Genomic DNA, 13,177 nt, shown 5'->3' with positions numbered 1-13,177 from the left:
CATATAAATGTAGTTATTATCACTTTGTTATGGATGGATCATGTTCTTCGCTTTTTCTCATATAATTTTTTTTAATGAGCTTTATTTATTTTTAAACTGGTTATATGATATTAAACAATTTTTATTCAACGAAAATTGAAAAAGTATTATTTTCTTCCTACATGTAATAGTATATTATTTTATTTGTTATAAATTATTTAAATGTGAATAATAAGATGAATCCAAATTTTTATCTATTTAATTGAATTTGAACTAAGAAGTCTTTTATATTCAAATAAATAATAATATGAAAAAAATGATTTATACTTTTGATATAGTAATATTTACGGGCTGGCTATGTTAATCTAATAAATTGAGAAATTATTTTTAAACCATTTTCTAGGAGAGCGTTTTGGATAGTTGAATTGTGTGAGATCAGAAGGCGTTTGGCCAAAAATCGGAGCAAACACGTCCTCCTTTTCGGCAGGGCAGACAAACTGCCGGTGTGTGGAACCAGAAGCAACAGAATTGTTATTGACAATTGGGGATTTGGATGTATATATAATACTTAGTAAGAAAGTAGCCGCATTTCTCTGTACATATTGTGGAGGTTGAAACAACTAGTCTTACCAATTTGTTGAATAGGGCTTGCAGTTCCAGTTTTTCAAACCCCTTGATCTAATTTGCCGTAAAACTAACACTTTATCTTCCTTTCTCTACCCATACTACTTGTGCTATCTCATATTTAGCTTTACCCTCGTGCCATGGCAGTGGATGAAAGCAATAATCATGATGATGAGATGGTACAGACTTCAAGTCCAAAGGAGTTCACCACAAATCAAGGTTGTTTTAATGTCGGTATGGGATTTACAGAAAAAAGTTTCTTTCTTTACTACCTTGCAAAATACACTACTAGTTTTTGTTAAGCTTGTCATATTGTAGGTAGCTTTGGACTGTGGATATTTGTTACACAAACTGATTCTGCTCTTTCTCATAGCAGATAATGCAACAGATGATGTGGGGATTGTAGAGACTTCAACTGAGAAGGAGTTTACTCCAAATGGTCTTGAAGTTGAAGGACGCTCAAATATGGAACCTTATGTGGGTATGGAATTTGAATCAGAAGAAGCTGCTAAAGCATACTATAGCACATATGCCACACATTTAGGCTTTATCATGCGAGTAGATGCATTTCGACGATCTATGCGTAATGGAGAGTTGGTGTGGCGTCGACTTGTCTGTAATAAAGAGGGTTTTAGTAAAAGTAGACAAAGTCAGAATGGAAAAAAAAAGTGCAGAGCAATTAGGGAAGGATGTAAGGCAATGATAATTGTGAAGAAAGAACAATCTGGAAAATGGCTTGTTGCCAAATTAGTGAAGGAACACAATCATGAACTGGTTGTCAAACCTGTTAATACCCCTAAAGGTGCAATCTTATGTCAAACACCGGTAAGCACTTCAAATTAATTGTTGATATTTGAAATCAGGTTGTGGGCTGGTTTGTATCAAATGCATTTCTTCTTATTGTCTCCTTCCTTTTTCTTACATTAATTAGAACAAAAATCAACAGTTTGCTGTACTGATTGAGACGTAAGTGGACAATTCTTTTTGTTCTTCTGCTTTGTTGCTAAAACCATAACTGCCTCTTCCAAGTCTTTCATCTTTGAGTTCTTAGCTAATGCATTTAATGATCCTCATTTATAAATATTAGTTCACTATGATTTAGGGATGCCTGTTAGTGTGGCATGACCTTCTCCATGGAAAATAAGCTCCTTGAAATGCATTGATTGTTACCTCTTCCTTACTAGATATTCATATTTGCTTCAAATTATTAAAGTTATTCAAAGAACGATTTTGTGGGATTGTCTTTGTCAATAAATATTTATAGCATTAGGAATTTGAAGAAACTTCTAATCCAAAATATACGTCCTGCAACTTGGCTTCTTTGTAATCAAGCATGAAGTGTTGTCAATGAAGGAGATATAGCTCGATTGCAATGACATTTTGAAATCTGTTCTCTTATCATATGTGAAAAGGCTAAACTACAGGAGGAACGGAATTTCATTATTGTTTAAAGTCAAACAGAATAGATGTCTGTTACTGATCAGGTGATCCAAGGCTTCTGAATCAAGAACCAGAGACAACACATGAAGAATGTATCAGACACTCAATTTCTTAGGATCGATGACTGATTAGACTGTGGAATCTGCATTGATCTTGAGGTGGCAAACACAAACTTCACATACTTTGTTAGAAAGTTTTTAGGTGAACATGAACTTCAATATTTTCTTCCTTTGGCTGGTTCAAAAGTTAAGATCAAATTTCTCTCCATACTTGGTGAGATTCACAAGAACTAGGAAACTTTCTTCAAATCTATTGTACAAAAAGCCCTATAATGTTATGTTAATTACCACTCTGGTAAGAGTTCTCTCTCTTCACTTGTTTACATATAATATCAGCACATGATATCCCGGTTTTCTGACCACCTTAGTCTTGCAGTCGAGCTTTTCTTTTTTCTTTTTCCAAATAGTCTTCTATTCTTGTCTGCCATTGGTGACTTAGTGTGGAACCATATCTCTTTAGTGTCCATCTTTGTTGTCTTCCCTCATTCCTCTCAATTCTGATTATTGGTCTTCAAGATGAGCACAACTGTGAAGATCACCCTCGAAGTCCTTCACACATCAGGCTTGAAGTCTCAGATCCTATTTATTTTCCTGGAAAAGCATCTCTGCTCCAATTGTTTGTCTGTCCCACACACCATCAAGTGTCAAGGACCGATATCAGTCCATGTCAGCAGGTATTTCAAGTCAATCCGTTTTGTCTATCATTGATTTACATGTGCTACTTATCAAGTTAGCCATATATCTTAGTTGATATGTCAAATCAACAATCAATTTTTCTCCAGTCAGTAGTTCTCATCAACTCACTTGTCTAGTCAGCATTCTATCTTTGCTGAACCAGCAGCATGTATCATAAGTCTTTGTCAGCAATCTAGTCAAGCTGGCAACGTGTTTATTTTTAAGTTCAATTGTCCCTCATATTTGTCCGAGCAACAAGTTTAACCATCTCCTATTGATTCATGGTAGCATCATGTGCAAGTCACTAGCTTGCAGCGCCAAGTTAGTTATATTTCATGGCAGTGCCAAGTTTGTTTTATTTATTATAATGATATCATTAAACCAACTTTCAAAATTTTCACTATTTTTCTCAAGTCTCTCTCTTAAACAAGCCTTGCATATAGTATGACTTATCTATCTCCTTTCTCTGCTCAGATCAATTAAATTAGGTACTATCATTTGAAGAGAGGTAGCAATCTGATCCACTACTGTTTACTTTTTTGATGTAGCAAACAAATCTGTAGTCCCTGACCCATTAGTACATGTTTCTCATGTGCATTGGGCTAATCTCTCCAAACCTGCTTTTAATTCTCCACATCCAAGCAGGAGACCAGTACTTGGTCCCTATGAAGAACTCAAGAAAGAAATCAAATGATAAATCATGTATCAGCAGGAAATGATAAAGTGCAGTTCACCCCAATCTTAGGGTGGATTTCACACAAGAGAACATTTTCTTGTCTCAACTTCTTGGCAGCCACAATCATTAGCCTCCTTAATTAGGGTATTACAGTTGCAGATTTGGTAGTCAAACAAAGGGTGATCTACTTAACTGGTGTTATATGTCTGCTAGACTAGGTAAACATTATGTAGATCAGTGGAGGATGACATATTTGTCTGTCGAACTTCTGCCACAAGTATTATGACCCATTTAACACATGTTTATAAATAGTCTTTAAATCAACACAATGTCCCACCTAGATCCTCACTGGAATTTATCAATATATGTTAAAACCATGCTTTTAGCAATATCTAGTCTAGCACTTGATATAGCCCAGATAACAATTGGTTGGACCATGGACACAATGATGGTAAAAATGTTATGGTATGAATCCAATTCATCGAAGATCTACTACAAATTGTTTCTTTATCTGAGATATGATATGTATCTACATTTGAGGTTCTGGGGGAGTGTATGAATCATTGGTGCGAAGTAATCCATTTTCAAATTATAAGCTTACTTGATGGATATCTTTAAGTTATTTGCCCCTTGTCATATATGTGAGAAATGTTGAAGAAAATATTATTGAATGCGTATCTACATTAGTGCACAGAGAACCCTAGACACTATAATACAATCCTTTACCAAGTCGAATACTATATACAATTCTTGTTCCTATTCTAAGTAGGGTTGTGTATACCTATTCCTATTCTTATTCTGAACCCCCCCCCCCTCTTTCAGCTGATGCATAAAAATCAAATGTACGTAACTATGTAGTTGTACGAGGACGTGAGTTGATCACTTGACTTCACCAATTTGGTAACAATATCTCTTGAGAGTATCTTTTCTCTGAAAATGTGACAATCAATCTTAATGTGCTTAGTGTTATCCCGAAACATTGGATTTGCGATATGGAGGGCGCTTGATTAGAACACACAAGTTCCATATGATCGATTTTTCCAAACAATTGGTCTCTCAACAATTGTTTGATCCAAACTAGCTCACAAGTTGCTAAAGCCATTATTTGATATTCTACTTCTGCATTAGATCGAGCAACCACACGCTGTTTCTTACTCTTCCACGACACAAAGTAACCTCCTACTAAAACACAATATCCAGATATAGAACGTCTATCAGATGGTGATTCTACCCAATCAATGTATATCGATGATATGCTCATGACCTTGATCCTCGAAGTGTAGTATTTTACAGAGGGCTGACGTTATATATTGCGGAATACAAATAACTACATCCTAATGACTATCACAAGGAAAATTCAAAACCTGACTTACACCAATCACAAGAAAAGAGATGTCAGGTCTAGTCATTGTGAGATAATTCAACTTTTCAACCGACTGTCTATACCTGGATTACTGAGTGGCTCCTTTTGTCTTGGAATGAGTTTAACATTCTAAACAATAGGAGTGTCAATGTGTTTACATCCCATAATTCCCGTCTCCTCAAGAATGTCTAAGGCATGTTTGTTTTTGAGAAATAACCATACATGATCTAGTCTGAGCAACCTCAATACCTAGAAATTTCTTTAGTCTTTTCAGCTCTTTAGTTAGGAGATGCTGAAAGAGAGGTTGCCTCAAATTAACGATACCATCTTGATCATTGCGGGTGATAACAATATCAGTAATGTAAACAACCAAATAAATACATAGATTAGGTGCATAATGCCTATAAAACACGGAGTGATCAGCTCCACTACTAGTCATGCCAAACTCTTGAATTGTTGTGCTAAACTTCCCAAATTAGGCTCGACGAGGGTGTTTCAGACCATAGAGTGACTTACGCCATCAACATACATGGCTACTAGACTCCCTTGACCAACAAAGCTCAAAACCACGTGGCTGCTCCATATAAACCTCTTCCTTAAGATCACAATGATGAAAATCATTCTTAATCCAACTAATGAAGGTCCAATAACGATGACAACCACAAATAGAAAAGACGGACAAATGCTATTTTTGCCATGGGAGTGAGAGTATAACTATATTCAAGCCCAACTATCTGTGTATACCCTTTGGCAACAAGGCGAGCCTTAAGCCGATCAACCTGACCACAACAAACATTAGATTTACCCGTAGTAAGGGAGACACAAGTTTAACTTGTATGTAAAACAGACATATCATCAATATAGCCTTGCCTCCACTCAAAAGGAGAAGTACTTCTGTCACGACCCAGGGGTACCCCTTAGATGTAACAAGGCGTATAAGACCCTGAGACGCCTCATACAAGCCACTTAGCATATCATAACATAAAGTAATAAAAAATGGTGCGGAAATTCAAAATATTTTCCAATACAATCAAAGTCTTTCATAAAACGAACCAGAAGTCTTTAACACTTGTCTCGAACCATCTAATACTTAAATAGTCTTGGGACACAACCCATACAATAGTTCTAAAATAGAAAAGAAAGACATAAAAGAAAGGTGGTCAAATCCTCGATGTAATGAGGACTCACCATATCTTCACTTGCTTGCTCTACTAAGATTCTAGCCGTGGCCCGTGGGGATGGAAGTCTATATCGACAGACCCTACATTTGATAAGAATGTAGGCAAGTGTTTGCGGTAGTACAAACATGTACTAATATGATGGCTAGTATAAATCATCGACATAAGCATATCATAGGCATTAGTTAACATAAGACATAATCTATAAATATAAGAGACAACAACATAAGTCATAAGCATATTCAATGCACATAAGTCATCATATCATAAGAGGAACACTTCTCCATTAACCTCAACTTATTCTTACTCAAGACTTGGGTCATCACCTGTAGTCATACATATCAAGGAAGGCAACTCGAGCAACAATCCAAGCTAATCTAATGTCATACAAGTAAACCTCATGTCAAAACATACTTACAGTATTTCCTTGAAGTAATCTTGTTTTATCATAAACATGCTACTTTGATTAGGGACTTGTCCCTCTTTAGTCATTCTTACTAATCACGGAAGAGTACTTCTTTGCTAGTCCAAGACACATCGTCACTCATGAATGGTTACGATTTACCAATTCAAGGCTATCAAGGAAAAACAACTCATCATGCAAGACCAAGCTATCATGGAAAACATACTCTCATGCAAGTCCAAGCTACCCAAGGAAGGGTACTATTGCTGTTCACTGTCGCCTCACCAAGTCAAGCTATCATGCAAGCATCCTCTCATGCTAGTTCAAGCTACAATTGGAAGGGTACGATCTCTCAATCCAAAGCAATCCATGAGTTCTACTATCTCAAGCTTCCATGCTTGGTCTTGTCTTACCAAGTCAAGCTATTCATGAAGGGATATCTCATTACTACTTCAAGCTAACATAGTTCATACATGCCCATTACTCGTGAAAGGGTGTCCTTGGCCTACCGATTCAAGGTATATCATTAGTTTAACTCTTTAGACCATGCGTGAGCAACTATCACCATCCATGATCTATTTATGATGGCTCTTTAGCCTTTGAACACTACTAGATACTTCTTTAAGCATGTCTTAGTTCATTGTGAAAGCTTATCGGATCATGCGTGAGCACTCATCACCATCCATCACCATCCATGATCACTTTTACTCTTAGATTCATTTTAGGTGAGCGAATCTTTCAACCTAGAATCATTTGATGTGAGAAAACCTTTCACATTATACATGCATACTTACATAATATAGATCATATGGGCAAATCCTTCCACAACAATACTATATACAAAACAACAATGCTGATTTTCTCTTCTTTCTTCTCTTCTTTGTACTTTTTCAAGATGTCCTCTTTACGTCGCCGGGAACTGATTCTTCCCCAAATCTTCTCGGCCTCAATCAAAGTGTCCGAATCGGATTTGCCGAATTCGACATGCACCCCGCACTCTCACCCGCTCCAGAGTCACATCGAGACGGGTTAGCCTGCAAATATGAAGAGTCTGCACAACATAGGGTGTTACAACTTCACGTGTAGTCTTAGGAGTGGAAATAAAGAACAAAGTTGATACAAAAGCATAATGCGTGACAAGAGACTATGATAATTCAAGAAAGTATAATGTGGGCTAGCATTTTGAGTGGATTGTATACCTTTTTGAAGTGCAATCAATTGTCTAGGAGGAGGCTAATGCGCAGTACGAGCAAGGTTCGACACATTACCTGAATCATTTGGGCCTGTGCTGGATACAAATGATGATGATAAGTCAATCCTAGTGGCAGTACAATTAGAGATAATTAGAGATGTAGAAGTAATCATAGATTTTATCAAAAATTGGTACATGTAAGACATGAGGCACAAGGTTGAGATTCAAAGAATGTAACATCAACAAACATATGGTATCGATGGAGATTAGATGAGTAACAATGATACCCTTTATGAACCAGAGCATAACCAAGAAAGTCACATTTGAGAGCAAGAGTGACTAATTATCTTTTATAGGACCTAAGTTATGCACAAAACATGTGCTCCCAAGTAAAGATGTGACAAAGGAATATATGGAATGTGGAACCTAATTTTGAATAGAATATGAGGACATTCTATTAGTTAAATAATAAGATGCACGGACTGCATCTCTCCAAAAATGCTGTGTAACATGGGATTCAATGAGTAGAGTGCAAGCAGTCTCAAGGAGATGCCTATTCTTCCTTTATGCTACGACGTTCTCTAAGAGGTGTATGGAGATGATGTCTAGTGAATAATTCCTTGGTAAGTCATAAACTTCTGAGAGGATAAGTATTCTAAGGTATTATCATTAGGAAAAGTATGAACAGAAATACCAAACTTATTTTGAATTTCAACAAAGAAACTTTTGAATATAGAAAATTACTTAGAACGATCTTTCATTAAGAAAACTCAAGTGCATCTTGAATAATCATTAATGAAAGTGATGAAATCCTAAGGGTGAATTGATTCTACTAGGACCCCAACTATCAGTATGAACTAATAAAAAAAGACTTTGAACGGCCCTCGGTACTACAAGAAAATGTGGCACGAGTGTGTTTTCCAAGTTGACATGACTCACAATCTAATGTGGATAAACTAGACAAACTAGACACCATATTCTGCAACTTGGATAGACTTAGGTGTCCCAAACGTTTGTGAATTAGGTCTAGAGGATCTTTAATGGAGCATAGAGGTAAGATAGTAAAAGCCTTGTGATTCATGTCCTGTGCCAATCATTTGTCTCGTACTGCGGTCCAACATGAGAAAAAAGTCATCAATAAATGTTATACCACAATGTAAGGCATGTGTCAAATGACTAAAAGATGCCTGGTTAAAAGTAGAACCAAGGACATAATGATAAAAAATCTATGGTGACTGAAGATTAGCTTTTCCAACCCTTTTTGGTTTTGTTTGGACCCTATTGGCTAAAGTAATAGCAGGAAGAGATTGTGAATACAATAATATTAGACAAAAGTGTTTTGTTACCACAAATATGATCAGAGGAGCTTAGATGACCCATGATCTGCGAGTACTAGACTAAGAAACACAAGTAAAAGAATTTTCTGCATTAGAAACATTAGGTTGAACAACCGAGGCTACTTGTGGAGAAGTTTGCTTACTTGCTTGATACTGATGGAACTCATCATATTCTGTGTGAGCAATATTGGCATTATTGGATGGTCAATCAAGTTGAGCAACTGATGGTACTTGTGGAGATGTCTAGGAGCTCATTATATTTCTTTAGAGAAATAGGATCAAAATTGGGTGGTGGACCATGCAAAATATAACATATGTCACGAGTGTGTCCAAGCTTATAACTTAGATTGAGGTTTTCCAAAACAACTTCCTCCTCGTGGATTCTCCATTGATTGATGTATTCGTTTTTCTGTAGTTTGAGATGCGAGAATAGATGAGTCAATGGTGGGCGATGGAACTACTTTGTTACTAAGAGGCACGACATGAGAAGTAGACGCGAGTATAGTTCATCAATTGTAGGAATTGCAAGACTGACTAAAATTTGATCGCGCATTGAATCATGTTCAGTAGGAAGTGCAACAAGTCTAAGAACTAGAAACAACATCTGCCTGTGCTCTTGTTGTTTTCCAACGTTCATAGTAATTGGTATCGAAGTTTCGAATTCGTCCATGACTGCCCTGTCCTAAGTAAGTAGACATTTGATTCTTGTGTCTTTAAGTTGGTCATTCAAGATATCACATCATAGAATTGAGATATGTCATTAGTGTATCAAGCACGAGCCTCTTCGAGACTGAATAACATGTCTAGGATGGGCGAAACAAGGGCATCAACTTTGAATTAATAGATCGCCATATGAGACTACATTATTGAGCATCAAACTTCTCCCATGTGCTTTGGCCGTTGCATCTTGCTCACTAGCCTTTGCCTTTTCATCTACCACACAAGCATTTCTTGTTAAGTGGTCTTGGACTCCTTAACGCTTGCACTACAACTCAACCAGGGAAGCTCAAGCTAAATGGTTTGAGCTTCCCATTGTTGGTTCTGAAGTGATCATAGGGCTTGAATCTCTTATATTTTTGGAGCCAAAGATATCAATTGCGAACAACATATTGTAAAATTACAATTCTCATACAAAATTGAGAAAGAAATGGGGATAAATATGAAATAAAGGCTAATTTCGCTGGAATGATACTTGACAATAATTCTCATAATCACTCTGATAACATGTGAGAAATATTGAAGAATAATATTATTGATTGTGTATCTACATTATTACACAAAGAACTCTATATACTACTACTATTCTAAGTCGGATATTTTAATTTTATGAACTTTTTTGTCAAAAAAATACTCTCTGTCCCAATTTATGGAGGTAGTTTGACTCGGCACGATCTTTAAGTAAGTAAGGAAGACTTTTAAAACTTGTGGTCCAAAATGAATAATAGAAATTTTGTGTTACTATAAATCATTTCATTAAGGGTAAAATAGATATTTTATAGTTAAATTGTTACTTAATATAGAAGTGTGTCATTCTTTTTGGACTGACTAAAAAGAAAAGTAAGTCACGTAAATTGGGACAGAGGACGTAAATACTATATACTATTCCTATCCATTCCTATTCTAGCAATACACAATCATCTAGATTAGCTAATCTACTAGATTGTTTAAATGATTTGAAGTCTTTATCATGATCAATTGTATGCACTAACCTCTTTCTTTCCAAAATAAATTTCTCCTACCATCCTTTACTTTGATTATGTATTATGCGAATGTATTCCATAAGAATCTAATATATTTCCAATTTTCAACTCCATACAGGAGCTTCTGTGTTACCATGATCCAAGAGTTTTCCATCTTATACTTCTTTCTAACCATTTGCCTATAAAGCGCCTCCTCCTTAATCCTCATTGTAAAATCTTCAGAACCACTTCATTAGAAGACTTTTGTTGAGTAACTTTAGGGGTCGTTGGTTTCAAGACAAGTTATGTTTGGATTAGTTATGATGGGATAAATTATGTTGGGATAAGTTATTAGTTATGTTGAGATTATTTTTTGTTATTGTTTGGTTTGTCAAATATGCATGGCATAATTTCTAAGAATAAGTTGTTTGTGTACAAAAATTCCCTCTATAAATAAGTTATTTGTTTATCAAAGAGGGTTTAAGGGATACTTTTGTTATTTTATATTTTTATCCCGGGAGTAGTATCATTCCACCCTCAAGTAGGGATAAGTTATCCTAGTCGTAATTTTTAATCGTGGGATAAGTTATCCCACACTTCGTAACCAAACAAAGAATTGAGGGGAACTAAAAACTTATCCCAAGATTATTTTTCTTTATCCATCACCAGACGACCCCTTAAGAGTTTTCACTTCCAAGCTGGCATTACGGCTTTTTACTTAACCAGATTAGGAGACTTTTTCTTGTTGCTTCCTTTCCACAAAAAAATCACTCCTTAGTTCATCAATTGTTTTAACTTTTTGGGAAAGAGTCACATAGTATAAGTCGGAAGTGCATCTAGAACACCATTAATTAGAACCGACCTTCCCTTAAGGATAAGTATTGTCTTTTCTGATTTGCTAGTCTCATTTCACACTATTCATTCACCCGTTACAAAATATTGTATTCTATATGATTGGTAATTAAGCTGGTAATTTGCCCACATTGAATTTGAGTGAATTCTCCAGCTCTTTAATGTTGGACACCTTGTTCATCAGAAAAATCTGACTCTTAGCATAAATTTTTTGTGACCTTATATTGCTTCAAAGAGCAATAAGATTTTCTTCAAATATGGTATTTCCCCTTGGCTTGAGTATTTTTAACTTACATCGTTGCACTAGTATTCATATCTCTAAACCAACTAAAAAGACTGCAGGCAAAGATCGTATAATGTAAGTGTACCGACAATGCTAAGTCTTAATCTCAACTAGTGGCGGTCAGCAACATGGCTCTTTTGCTTATATTGTATTTTGTTCTGTCCTTCTTCGCAGTGATTTTAATTTTTTCTATAGCTTTTTGAAAATGCTGGTATATAACAGTATCCCACTTCATGTGCTTAAAAACAGAATTTCGAAGAAAAATTGCTGACCCTTTTGGGCTGGTAGGTTAATGACTTGATTTCATATGATCACACGGTCTTGTTCATTTAATACTGTGAAAGTCACACGGCCAGAATGGTTTCCTACTGATGTCTGCGCATTTGCATGTATGGTTTTCTATATGCGGCAACTGCTTTCTTTTCAGTAATGAATGCATATGGTCTAGTCGTGCCAGAGGGGTTTTGTCGGTTATGTAAATGACACATTCGTTTGTTATACATTCAGTTAGCAAAAATAGTAAATTAAACCAAAAAATATGTGCAGTCACGGAAGCTCAATTAATTCATGACTGCAGTTACAGTCTTGAAGTTAGTTGTGAAATTCTTCTAAGATTTACAGTGTTGCTTTATCATTGCATTTCCCGTTCCCCTCTGCTCCTAGTATTAGTCAAGGTCATCTTCTTTAGGAACAATATAGTTTGATTGTATCATGTCTCTACTGTTCTTGATATTCGGTTGACCAATTTCAGGATGATAAAGATGTCAAGATCCGGGAATTAACAGCAGAGTTACAGAAGGAGCGTAAAAGATCTGCAGCTTTACAGGAGCAGCTAGATATGCTTTTGAAAGATATGGAGGATCACTCAGATCAACTGTCAAAGAACATTAATGGCATAGTTAAAAGTGTGAAAGAATTGGAATCAAGAAAAATTGTCTTTCCAAATGTCCGATAGCTTGTTTAGCCTTTTCCCCTTTCTTTCCATTTTTCTTTGGAAAATAGTAACATAGGCCTGTAAATTATTCAGATGTTTTAGTTAAACCTTTTGTGCTGTTAATTGAAACAGAATCCTTTATACTCTTGCTTTTTAATTGTAAAAATCCTTGTCAGTTACCATCAGTGCGGTGTCATGTGCAAGAGCATTTTGGCATGCACGGGTGTAGCCTAATGGCAATGAAATGGGTGAAGAAGACCTTAGAGAGTCCTGAATAGATAAAAACCATTTGGTTGTTTCTTTCCATTCTCGATATGATAAAGTTAATTTGGTATCGTCGTCGGTGAAATGCGTGCCAAAAGAAGTTGAACATATTGTACTTGCCTGAAGCTAGTAAAGTGGACCTATTCCTTGCTCTGATTTTGCTGGTCTGTAGCAGGGATGAAGGTACTATTTTGCTTAAAGTAGGGCTTGGATCTTTTTCTTCTTTTCATTTTAGCCTT

At 36.0% G+C, this 13,177-nt stretch overlaps 1 protein-coding gene across 9 annotated transcripts; it reads left to right on the top strand.

The window, feature by feature from the left end:
- Window positions 1-347: 347 nt before the first annotated feature.
- Window positions 348-12,972, top strand: LOC107029471 (protein FAR1-RELATED SEQUENCE 7). 9 transcript variants are annotated; one of them, XM_015230892.2, is made up of 4 exons: window positions 348-550; window positions 751-837; window positions 977-1,428; window positions 12,492-12,972. In XM_015230892.2, coding segments are annotated over exons 1-4 (744 nt in total). In that variant the 5' UTR covers window positions 348-549; the 3' UTR covers window positions 12,696-12,972. The 9 variants fall into 9 exon arrangements, with proteins under 9 accessions (XP_015086378.1, XP_015086381.1, XP_015086375.1 ...); XM_015230895.2 differs by having other exon boundaries at window positions 348-667; XM_015230894.2 differs by having other exon boundaries at window positions 349-550; window positions 751-822; window positions 980-1,428.
- The last annotated feature ends 205 nt before the right edge of the window (window positions 12,973-13,177 follow it).

This window comes from Solanum pennellii, chromosome 9 (genome assembly GCF_001406875.1).
Source record: "Solanum pennellii chromosome 9, SPENNV200".
In the NCBI taxonomy this organism is placed as follows: Eukaryota; Viridiplantae; Streptophyta; class Magnoliopsida; order Solanales; family Solanaceae; genus Solanum; species Solanum pennellii.
Note: the sequence above shows the minus strand (reverse complement) of the source record. Positions and strands in the feature narration are given on the sequence as shown.